The sequence below is a fragment of the Prosopis cineraria genome, unplaced genomic scaffold (assembly GCF_029017545.1).
Source record: "Prosopis cineraria cultivar Desert tree isolate PC_DT_omini unplaced genomic scaffold, ASM2901754v1 PC7, whole genome shotgun sequence".
Classification (NCBI taxonomy): Eukaryota; Viridiplantae; Streptophyta; class Magnoliopsida; order Fabales; family Fabaceae; genus Prosopis; species Prosopis cineraria.
The window spans coordinates 25,319,108-25,330,820 of record NW_026555338.1 but is presented as its reverse complement, the minus strand read 5'-3'; the positions used below and the strand labels follow the sequence as shown (position 1 = coordinate 25,330,820).

The 11,713-nt window shown below is 30.7% G+C and overlaps 1 protein-coding gene across 6 annotated transcripts; it reads left to right on the top strand.

The window, feature by feature from the left end:
• Positions 1 to 1,689: 1,689 nt before the first annotated feature.
• LOC129315894 (bifunctional protein FolD 1, mitochondrial-like) lies at positions 1,690 to 7,462 on the top strand. 6 transcript variants are annotated; one of them, XR_008594632.1, is made up of 7 exons: positions 1,690 to 2,022; positions 2,235 to 2,551; positions 2,791 to 3,027; positions 3,099 to 3,289; positions 4,404 to 4,505; positions 5,239 to 5,263; positions 7,093 to 7,204. XR_008594632.1 is itself a non-coding variant. In XM_054960044.1 (7 exons), the coding sequence occupies exons 1-7, from the start codon at positions 1,833 to 1,835 to the stop codon at positions 7,218 to 7,220; spliced, it is 1,167 nt and encodes a 388-aa protein (XP_054816019.1). In that variant the 5' UTR covers positions 1,690 to 1,832; the 3' UTR covers positions 7,221 to 7,462. The 6 variants fall into 6 exon arrangements, 4 of the variants coding, with proteins under 4 accessions (XP_054816019.1, XP_054816020.1, XP_054816021.1 ...); XM_054960044.1 differs by having other exon boundaries at positions 3,099 to 3,266; positions 7,093 to 7,462; XM_054960045.1 differs by lacking the exon at positions 7,093 to 7,204 and adding an exon at positions 5,989 to 6,179 and having other exon boundaries at positions 3,099 to 3,266.
• Positions 7,463 to 11,713: the final 4,251 nt, after the last annotated feature.

The window sequence follows — 11,713 nt, the reverse complement described above, 5'->3', positions numbered from 1 at the left end:
GTTTCTTTTGGGAATTAACTTTTAACAATTTTTTACATAAAAAAATTAATTTTCATGTTTTTTTTTGCAAACAAAATGAAATAAGTCTTAAAATATTTCTTATCACCTTTGCTTCCCCTGCCTCTGTGTGTTTGGGGGTGTTTTTTTTTAAGTTTTTATTTTGTTGCCCGTATAAATTATATTGATGCATTTAAGATTTTTATATGTTTATTTTGTTATTATCAGTAAATGGGAGTAATTTTTTATTTTAAGATTTTTATCTTGTTAGCCTAAAAATGTTTTAAATTTAATTATATTTAAGTTTTTTAATCGAATAATTATTTTCAAATAAAAAAGATTTTTTGAATTAAAATCAATAACTATTTTAATTAAAATATAAAATAAAAATCAATTAAAATTGATTTAATTATTTTAATTAAATTATTATTATAGTCCGTCCTTTTTAAATTAGTAAAACAATCCTCTTTTGAGAAAAAGTACTGTAATCATAATAAGTAAGAAAAAGTTAATATGAAGGTCCTTATATTTTTGCTCAATTTTAAATGAGGTCCTTATATTTTATTTTGTTTTAATCAAGATTTTATATTTTGATCTATTATATATGTTAACCCTTAAAGTTAAAATTAATAATGAATTATTAAATTTCACAAAACAAAAATACTATTGGAATTTACAAAAAATTTAATTTAATATTTTTAGCCCAAATTAAAAAAATAAAATTTGATTTAATTTACTATTTAGATGTTTATTAATTTTTTATGAAAGTTCTATAGGTATGAAAAATATTTAGAAAACAAACTAATTATATAAATTTTGAGTTATAAAAATTATGTAATTAATTCTAAAATCATATAATCATTCAATAAAAATATAAAAGTTCTTAATTTTGTTTGTTTAAAAGAAAATTTTAATGATTTTAACCTTTGGGAATTAAAAAAAATTAATTAATCAAACTATAAGAGCTCAATTAAAATAAAGTAAACAATAGGGACCTAATTCAAAATGGAGTAAATTTGTAAAAATCTATGGATATGTTTTCCCAAAAAAAAAATACAATTTTCTGTAATATTTTGTATTAAACATGTACATAGTACACATAATATAATAAGTAAATTTTAAAAATAAAATTAATTTATATTATTTTATTATTAAAACTATTAGGTAAAAAACGTGCCTTTATTCACCTAACTTTGTAAAGGATTCAGCTTGATGCTTTTATTTTATAAGATATTTTTCAATTTTTAATTCTAATATTGTTAGTTTTTTAAACAAAAAAATGCTGGCATTTTAATTCCTTACAAACATAGTATGGAAATTTAGTATCAGTATATGGTTAGTATCTTGGTAAGTTTAATAAAGTAATCCACTCTCTATGATCAGTTTGATTATGATTAGGTTATGATTTTAACTACCAACTTTTGAACAAATGCCTCAGTGTAACGATGGTTGCATTTTTAAATGCTCTGCTTGCAAGTGAAAAATCAATATAAACTGCCTTGAAAAGGTGCAAATATTTAGTGTTGAATCAGTGAACAATAAAAATCTCTCAAATGAACCTTTTTGCTGGACAACTTGTGCACTTGACATGGAAATGGTGGGGTATGACAGGTGCATTTGACTCGCTCGGATCCGAAGTCCAAATTCTCAACCATATTATCTTTTCAGGACGGTCCATCAAACGCAGGCGGATAAGTAGGATCAAGCTTAATCAAATAAGCTAGCCCACCTTGCCATCGTTGCGCTCTTCACTTCAGTGGCTGGCTTTCTTTCCCAACCTCCTAATTCCCGAGATAATCTTTTCCTGTAATAATAATCGAAGGAAAGCATCAAATATGCTAGCCCGTGCCTCTTCTGGGGCTGCTCTGGGTTGGCGTAGAATCCTGAGAAAATCACTGTTTCATTCTTGGTCTCTTCCATCTTCGTGTGCTCTTCTTGGCCCCGACCTTCCTGATATTTGGGTTCCCAAAAAGAACACTTCTTCTGATACCCATTTCTCAGAGAAACCCAACTATGAGTTTGTAGGTATCCACTTATCAAATTACTGCGCTACTGTCATGTAATCCTCTGTTTTGGTCACTTAAGTTATTTTTTTTGGGGGGGGGGGGGGCGGTTTCTTTGGGGTTAGTTGTCGTGCAAAAGGATGAGCATATTGCCGTGGTTCTTGTGTTCTTTAGAGCTCTGCTTTGGTCTCCTTTGTTAATGGGTTTTGTTTTTTGTTTTTTGTAATGCAAAAGAGGCGAAGTCTAATGCTGCAATTCTTGGAGGTAAATCAGTTGCCCAAGATGTAAAACAAAAGGTGGCTGAAGAAATAGGCAGAATTAAAAGGATAATTGGGAAGTCCCCTAAATTGGCTGTGGTTCTTGTTGGTGATAGAAGAGATTCTCAGACCTTCATCCACATTAAGTTAAAAGCCTGTGAGCAAGTTGGCATTGCAACATCGGTGGCTCTGTTGCCTGAAAACTGTGAAGAAAAAGAACTGCTTGATGTCGTCGCCAGTTTTAACAAAGACCCAGCTGTACATGGCATCATTGTGCAACTTCCTCTTCCTCAAGTAATTTGAATTCCATTTTTACTGTTTACGAATTTACTGTGCTTATTAATCTACAGCCCTGATTCAGAGCACTCGGAGGCTTCGCTTGATCTAAATCAGTTCTAGTACTGTGAATAAGTTGTTTTGGCCTCTCATAGGAATTTTGAGTATGAAAATTCTGATAATAACAATTGATGGGATTATTTGGTTCAATGTGGATGTCATTATTATTGACTTGGTTATTTGAAATTAATATGCAGCATTTGGACGAGGAAAATGTTATCAACTTTGTGAGTCCAGAAAAGGATGTTGATGGCTTTCATCCCTTAAATATAGGAAACCTTGCCATGAGGGGAAGAAAACCATTCTTCATTCCTTGTGCCTCCAAGGGCTGCATTGAGTTGTTGCTCAGACATGGGGTTGAAATTGGTGGAAAAAGAGCAGTTGTAATTGGAAGAAGTAAAATTGCTGGGTTACCCACTTCGTTGCTATTGCAGGTGAGTACATATGTTGTTGCTGAGCATAATGTTCCTGTAGCCACATTGCTAATTTATTGTCTTTGAAGTAGAGGCACCATGCAACAGTAAGCATGATACATGCATTCACGGAGAACCCAGAACGGATAACTTCTGAAGCTGAAATTGTTGTAGCAGATGTTGGAATGCCCAATATAATTCGTGGCAATTGGTTAAAGCAAGGAGCAGTTGTGATTGACATGGGTACAAATCAAGTGAAGGTACAAACTTTCTGTCATTTCAGGTAGGCTAAATGAGCAAAAAGGCATTAACAATTTCAGTTTTATAACTGTCAGATTGCAAGGCTATTTCCAATCAATTATCAAATTTGTCTTGAAAAAAAAAAAAGAACAGAAAATTGATGCAAATGGAAGTAATTACAGCCAAAAGGAAGCCTTGGATTCTAATTTCTCTCTTTCACCATAACTTTTACTTCCTCTGGAGATTTTTTTTTTAATTATAGAAGTGTTTGTATAAGTTTTAATTTCATGAGAGTAGGCTATGCCTACCTCTATTGTGTTCTTATAATTTCACAGTTTAATGTTAGGTTTTACAAATGTTCATTTTCTTTTACTGTCGTGATTGTTCTTGTTGTTGTTTCAGATACGGTTATAATGTACAATGAGGATAAGTCTAACATTTATGTGTAATTTGACTATTTATTTGAGCACTTTTTTTAATAACTACAGTGTTCCTTATTACAAATGAGGGATAGTTAATAAAACTTCAGAATTTCTGTCCTCCTTTCCTTGACCGAGTGCTCGCTTAGTAAAATTCATCTCGAGTTGCTATGATAGTTGACTATGCTCTAACTTCTACAAAAGGTAGCATCCCTATAAACTAAAATGGAGTAGGGCATAATGAAAAAGAAAAAAAAAAATGAAAGGACCTGGAAATAGAACAGGTTAACTAAGAGAACTTCCATTAGTCGTAGGCCTTGAAGGGGCCTCAGGTTATATAAAACTGGTACACTTGCCAAACATGACCAAAATTCTGCTTGCTGGCTTTCAAAAGAGAAGAAAGATGAAGAATTATAAGAGGGAAATACGTGCTTTTGGGTTGAGTAAGAGAGACGATGCTTCTTTAAGTAGGATTTAAACTTTAAATATTATGGTTAGCGCAAAAAAAAAAAAAAAGGAAAGATAAAAGTATAATGAGAGAGCTATCCTCCATTTGGGGCCCGACATTTGAGCAATTTAGATTCACTTGTAATGTTAAAAAACCCAATGGTTATCACAAAAAGGGACCAAAACAAAAAACAAAAAGAAAAGAAAAGAAAAAAGAGAATCTTGCTACGAAGAGATAAGATAAATTTCCTTGGCTTTCTATTCATTTCATGTACTTAATATAACTTGCAGAATCCTGACAAAGAAGGCTTTCGTACCATAGGAGATGTTTGCTATGAGGAGGCAATCAAGGTGGCATCAGCCCTTACTCCGGTGCCCGGAGGTTTGGGACCAGTAACAATATCAATGCTTCTCTCTAATACCCTTGATGCAGCAAAACATGCATTTGGGTTGGTTTGAATCAAGCGGTTGTTCCATGATGTAAGCTCTGTTTTGTGTCTGGCTCTGTACAGGGATACTCCAAGCTATGTAACCGAGCCAAATCAATGTGAAGTTCCTCTTGAAAAGCCAATACATCTTGAATGGATCAGTATGGGAGTCTGCATATTACTGGAGCAGTAAATTCGAGATTAAAGTGGGTAGGGGACCATAAGATTTTAAATATCTCAAGAAATTGGGGTCCATTGCATAGGTTTTGCACATCAATGAGCCATATTCTTATGTAGCATTTGAAAGCTAACTAAAATGCTTTATGTGCTTTGCATACCAATAGGGAGGTGCTTTGTTTCTGATAGCTACTCTTGGCTTCATTTGTCTTAGAAAGTTTGAGCCTTCCGTGCACGACTAGTAAACAAATGGCATTTCTTATTATTTTTTTCTTTTTATAAAAAATGAATATCTGTTTGAGTTGATACAGGAGGAATCAAATTCTGTTTCTTGTCTCTAGCTTGTACAGCCATATAAAAGCATCACTTGGAGGCATTACTTTTGTGGACAGCTAATTTGCTATGCGTTTGTATATCTACTAAAAAAGGAAACACGCACTCATGGACTTTCATCTGTCAATCTATATAGCTTTGAACTATTGCCTGGTGTCGTCTCCTATATTGAATTTTGAGCTGTACCAATCTGTGCATCTATATGCTTAGGAGGTTGGCATATTTTTCTTCTTTTCGAACTAGTTGATTATTTATTGTAATTAAGCCTAGATAAAGGAGGAGGATTGTATTAGGCTCTTGGTAGGAAACATAATACTCTGTTGAAACTCATATAGATATTGATAATAAAAAAGCCATGTAGCTAACCCATCTAATAGAATATGGCTTGTCGTCAAATTTATATATATTTGCAGTCAAGTAATTAAATAATTAAATAAATTTGCATATATTCTGTCTTTTAAGAGTGTTTTTGGTGTTGGTCAAACAAGAGAAAAATAAACAGGCTGAAGTATACTTTTAGTCCTTTAACTTTATATAAGGTTTCAATTTGGTTATTTAATCTTGTAAATATCTTTTTAGTCCTTTAATTCTAACATATTTAATTTCAAATGATTATTTTTTATGTCAATCATTGTTATTTTGAAAAAATTAAACCCAATATGTCAACATTTGATAATATTTTGTCAATATTTGAAAGTTTAATGTAAAAATTTGTTGGAATAAAACTAATAGTGTGAGGGTCAAACGACTAAAATGATGTTTTATAAAGTTAAAGGACTAAAGTAAAATATTGTGTAAAGTTAAAAGACTAAATGTATACTTTAACCAAATAAAAATGAAAACAATTTTTTTTCTCCTACATTATAGCCAAGTAAGCATTATGCCTCCGATTTATAATAATGTTTTTAATCAACAAAGTGCTTTATTTGTATGTATAGGCCCTGTTTTTTGAAGATCCTTTTGTGGATGGAAGCATTATGCCTTACCATGAATTTGGGCTATGGATTTGTTAGTAGAATATTGTATTTCAGGCTAAAGACTTAGAACATAATTGACAATTGTTGTTCTGTAGATGATGAGTTGCTTTTGCGTTAACACAGTATTATGAATAAGCATTTGAGCATAGAACTAGATCTAGGTTCTCTATGAAGAGAACCTATAAAGTGCATAGATTCCCACAGCTGCAAGCACTAGAATTGAGGCACCCATGTTCAAAAGTAAGGACTTGTCTTCATCATCCCATTTCCCTCCTGCAATTCTTGTGAAAGCCTGGGAAGCAGAACTGGTAACGTCTTTGATTCCCTTCCCAATTGCATCAATCATATGATCATTGAGGTTCCGTTCCTCCTGTGGAATTTTTGGAACAGGTCCATCTGTTTTGGGTAACTCTCTTCTCTCTCTGATTTCTTTCTCTGTCACCATACTCTTCTCCTTCGCACCATTCCCAGCCTTTATTGACTGAGAAGGCTTCCCTTCTTCTATAATTTCTTTGTTTGAGATCCCTTCTTTCTCAGTATCCTCACCCTTCTTTTCCCCTGTCTTCTTACCTGATTGGTTTCCAGAAACTGATGTTAATGTGGCACTTTGATTTGTTCCCTCTTGACTTGTCTCTAGTTTTTCATTCAATGGCTTTCCGGGAACCATTTCTGATGTGGCTTTTGGCTCAGTGTCCTCTTGACCCTTCTTCTGAGGCTTTTCATCCGCTGTATTATTTCTGGGAGACATCACTAATTTGGGTTTTGGCTCAATTTCCCGTTGAACCTTTTGAAACTTTTCATCTTCTACTTTTCCTTCATCCAATTTTATAGTGGGTTTTGTCTCAGTTTCCTCTCGAATCTTTTGAGTCATACCATCTGGTTTCTTTTCTGGTGCTGCTGCTGCTATTGCCATAGTTAATTCCTTCCCTGTCTTCTGGCTATCAACAACAGGTCTCTGAGGAGTCTCTTCCTGACTCTTCTGTGCCTTCAAGTCTGCACCAGAGATTGATGATGAAGAAGCAGTTTTCTCATTATCTCTTGGTTTCTGTTGTTGTTGTGTTGCAGATTTTGATGGAGGAATGATGACTTGTTCAGCTTTTTGGGGCCCTTCTGGTGCTTCTTGTTCTTGGGTGGGTTTCACTTCTGCTTGTGAAATGGTCATCTTTGGCATTATAATGGTGAGGATTCCCTGAAAAAAGTTGCTCTGAATTTTGTGTGTAATGCAATTTTGAGGAACCGAGTATGCTTCTCTGAAGCGGCTCCTTCTGTTGCCACCTTCAATAGGTCTTTCCCCCTGAACTTTCATCATTCTAGATGAGTCATCAAATTGAACCCTTATGCGTTCCTTTGTGAAGCCTTCAGAAAGAAGCATGGGAGAAACATAAGTGGATAGCCGGATTTGAATCTCCTATAATTTTAATTCCTTCTTTGTGGATCCCAAGAATCAGCATCTATTCCATGTGGCTTTGATAGGAATTCTGATTCCCGTAGAAAAAACAAGCATGCACATATGATATAATACTTCATCTGGTATAAAGTATAAATATTTTTTAATTAATCTTGATCTAAAATATAAAAAATTCAGTATTTTTAAAAGTATTTTTTTATTTTTTATCCTATATTTATTAATCTAGATTATTATATGTAAAAATTTATGAACTTTTTTTATATCAATAAATTTATTAAATACAATTAAAAATTTTATTTTTTTCAAAATAAAAATATAAAATTTTAAAAATACCATTTATTAATATTTTTTTTATGAGACCCTTCATTTAATATAATAAAAAGAGAGAAGGATGAAAATTAAATAAAAAGGAGATAATATTGAAATAAGTTTATTTAATAAAACTTTAATATTCTTAAATTATCTTATATTTTAAAATGTTGAATTTTAAAAAAATATTTTATAATTGAGGATGAAAGTAGTATATATTCCCTTGGAAACAAGGATTTTATTGGTAATGTAGATTATTATTCAAAGTTGTTTACTTTTTTGACTGGAGGGAGACAATATATTAACTTGGGTAATTGGGTGTCTAAGAGCATTTAAGACCTTAAATCTTTTTTTTAATACAATTTTGCTCTTTAACATTTAAAAATGTTACAATATTTGCCCTTTCGTCAAATACAAGAACGTAGACTCTTCAGTTAAACTTTTTTTTTTTTCTTGTAAGACTTTATGGTTAACGTTCTTATATTTGACCGAAGGGAGCATATTATACTATAAGGATAAAGTTATCATTTTACCTTATTATCTTTGTTAAAGACATCTTTTACAAAATCTAAAAGATGGTTAAAATTTGTATCGGTAAAAAAGGTAGTTAACTTGATTTTCTGTAAATAATGTTGATTAATCTAAGATTCAAGCCTTGTAAATAAAAGAAAAATGTAAGATAATGATAATTAAGTCCTAGAAGAATAAATTAATATAATAATTTTCTATGATTCTTGTGTACAACTATTTGAATTGATAATTGTAACTAATTCTTTAAAACATTTTATTAGAAACCTAAGTATTATTAATTTAATCCTTGGGTACTTTGCTATGATTCTCTAAAAGAAATCACATTAAGAAAGTCCTTCAACTGGCACATCCTCTTCTCATCCCTTTCTCTCCTTTTCTTTTCTTCATCTCATCTCCATTTTTAAACAAAAAATGAATGGTTTCATACTGAACTGTTTTATAAAAACATTATAATAAAAAAAAGACAAATAAATTTAAACTATTAAAATTTCACTTGCCACGGTCCATAACTAAAATAAAATTAATTTATAAAATTTTTTAACAGCAGTATATAACGACTGTGTGGGTCAAATTTCAACAATTTAAATTTATTTATTTTTGTATGATATTATGATAAGAAAAAATGATAGAAAAATTAATTTAAATAATGTAAATGATAGATTGGTCCCAACGAATAGCATAATTTCCTTGGAATCCCATGAAATTTTATTGTCATTAGGGAATTAAAGAAAATAACCAAATTACCCTCAAATAAAACAAAAATTCTTAAAGTTGCAAATGACTATTGAATTATTGCAAATTTAGAAATAAAAATTGTTAATATTTAAAAAAAGTTTTGAATGAAAAGTTGTGAATTTTCAACACCCGATATGCACATCAGGACCTGCATATGTGTAGTTACAAATGACTATTGAATTATTGTGAATTTAGAATAAAAATTGTTAATATATGAACAAAAATTACAAATTTTCAACACCTAATATATATCAAAACTTGCAAATGCGGAGTTATGAATGATTATTGAATTAATGTGAATTTAAAAATAAAAATTATTAATATAGGAACAAAAGCTGTGAATAAAAAAGTTACGAATTTTTAACACCTAATGCATATCAAGACATGAAAATAAAAAATTATGAATAACTATTAAATTGTTACAATTTAGAAACAAAAATTATTAATATATGAAAAAAATTGTGAATAAAAAGTTATACATTTTTTTAATATGAATAAAAGGGCAGAAGTATCATTTCTTATAATTTTCTAATGATAAAAACATTCCTTAAAACTCCAAAAAAATTATGCCATTTTATAAGACTAATATATTATTCACGTAATTTAAATAGATTTTTCTATCATTTTGTCTTATGATAATAATTGTCTCATAAAACAATTAAATATGAACCATTCATTTTGTTATCTAAAAGTGGAGATGGGATGAGAAGAAAAAAAGGAAAAATGGAATGAGGGAGGATCCAGACCCGACAAATTAAGAAGATATTCTTGGGAGAGGAAATATCAAGATAGACAGAAGAAAGGAATATATAGAGATGTACCAGGAAGCTGAATATGCAGAACGTGAGCTTCGGGATTTTCTGTCATGTCTGACTTAGGCTTGAAATCTAGATACACAGGACGAAGAGCAGGCTGCGTCCTGAAACTACTCGGCCTTCTTCCTCTCATCGCCATATCTGCTTTCCCTTTCTTTTCTTTTCTCTCAATAACTTTCGCTCTTTCCAAACAGTATTTTCAATAACACACAAGTCCTTGAATCCAACTCTCTAGGTATATATATAGACACACACAGACATAAATTCTTGAAAGTGTTTGCCTTCAAGAAGTCGATCACCTCAGCTTGTTTCTTTCTTTTCTTTTCTTTTCTTCTTTTTTTTTTTCCTTTTTCTTGTTAAAGAGACTATTCCTTTTTGCATGCTTTGGTTTGTTAATAAACGTGATAGGGATTGAAAAAACTTTCTCTTTGTGAGAGGTTTTGAGGTATAACGTGTTTGGCAGATAAAGTAATTGTTCTTTGTTTTGCATATACATTTGCAGAGAGCAAGGCCATGAATTCAACGGACTTAGCTGCTTATTGCCATGGCTTTTCACCCTTCTTTGTTTTTTATTTTAAATTTTTTGGGTAAACTAGTCTGTTTATTTCTTTTTAGGGATAACATAAAAGGTTAAGTTTTCTGTTATACATATAGTAATGAAGGCTAGACTTTAAATGGATAACAAAATCATAAAGTTAAAATAACAAAGATGAGAACATATTTGAGGTAAATATGTGAGTATACAAGAAAAGAAAAGATAAGATTCATGATAATAATCATATATGAGAAAGAGTATGGCATCTATTGAAAAGACAATATTAAAAAATCGTTTAAGATATATAGTTTGGACATATGTACAAAGAAAGATGTGGGGGACGCTAATAAGAAATGTAAAACAAACAGTATTAAGCCCTTCAAAGAAGAAAAAAGAAAAATCAAAGAGAATACTCAATAAAATTATTAAATGAGACTTTTTAGTTAACAATATATTTAATAATTCAGATGTTTGACTGTTGATAAAATATAATAACATAGTACAATTTATATAACCAACCTTATACGGTAAAATAAGGGTTTATTGTTGTTATTGTATAGGTGTGTGCAAAAGAAATGAAAGTATAATCCGCAGTTCTATTGTAGGAGTCCTCGGACCAGCTGACCACTTTTTTTTTTCCCCTTAAGCAAACTATTTTTTATTACTTATAAATATCTCATTATTGGAAGCAATCATATTCAAAACATGGTTGGATACTAAATATAAGTATCTCTCCTCATAAAAATTTAAACATTAATTTGTCACATTATGAAAGACTAACTCATTTGCTATATTCCCAACTTCATTAGTTCAAACTATCTTTTATTAATAAACAACATTTGCCTAAATGACTTTCAAAAACTGTTTTTTTTTTCATTCATTTAAACTAAAACTAATTTTTTTAAAAAAAAAATTATTGGCGCAGGTGTTGTCTTTTTTTCCCTTCCCATGATTACTGTACAAATTACTTCACATGCCTCAAATAAGATTACATCCAATAACAAGATAGTTGTGTATAATAATAATAATAAAAAAATACTTTGACGTTTTTAGTTCATTCCGGAGCCACATGTAATGCCTCCCCCTTGGAGAAAATTGTACATATACCAGATACATATGTTTTTATATTTTTCACCTCTTCTTTTCATATTTTACACATACGTCTCATAAACAATGTTTATCTATTACTTGCATCTTGCCATCATTTTTTAGGTAATGTTTATCTATTACTTGCATTTTGTAATCATTTTTTATGTAACCGTATATATTATACTTGGCAGGAAAATTCAATTTACATATGACCTTTTCACTCATTAGGTAAAAAGGAAAAGCAATATATATTTTCAAGAGAAT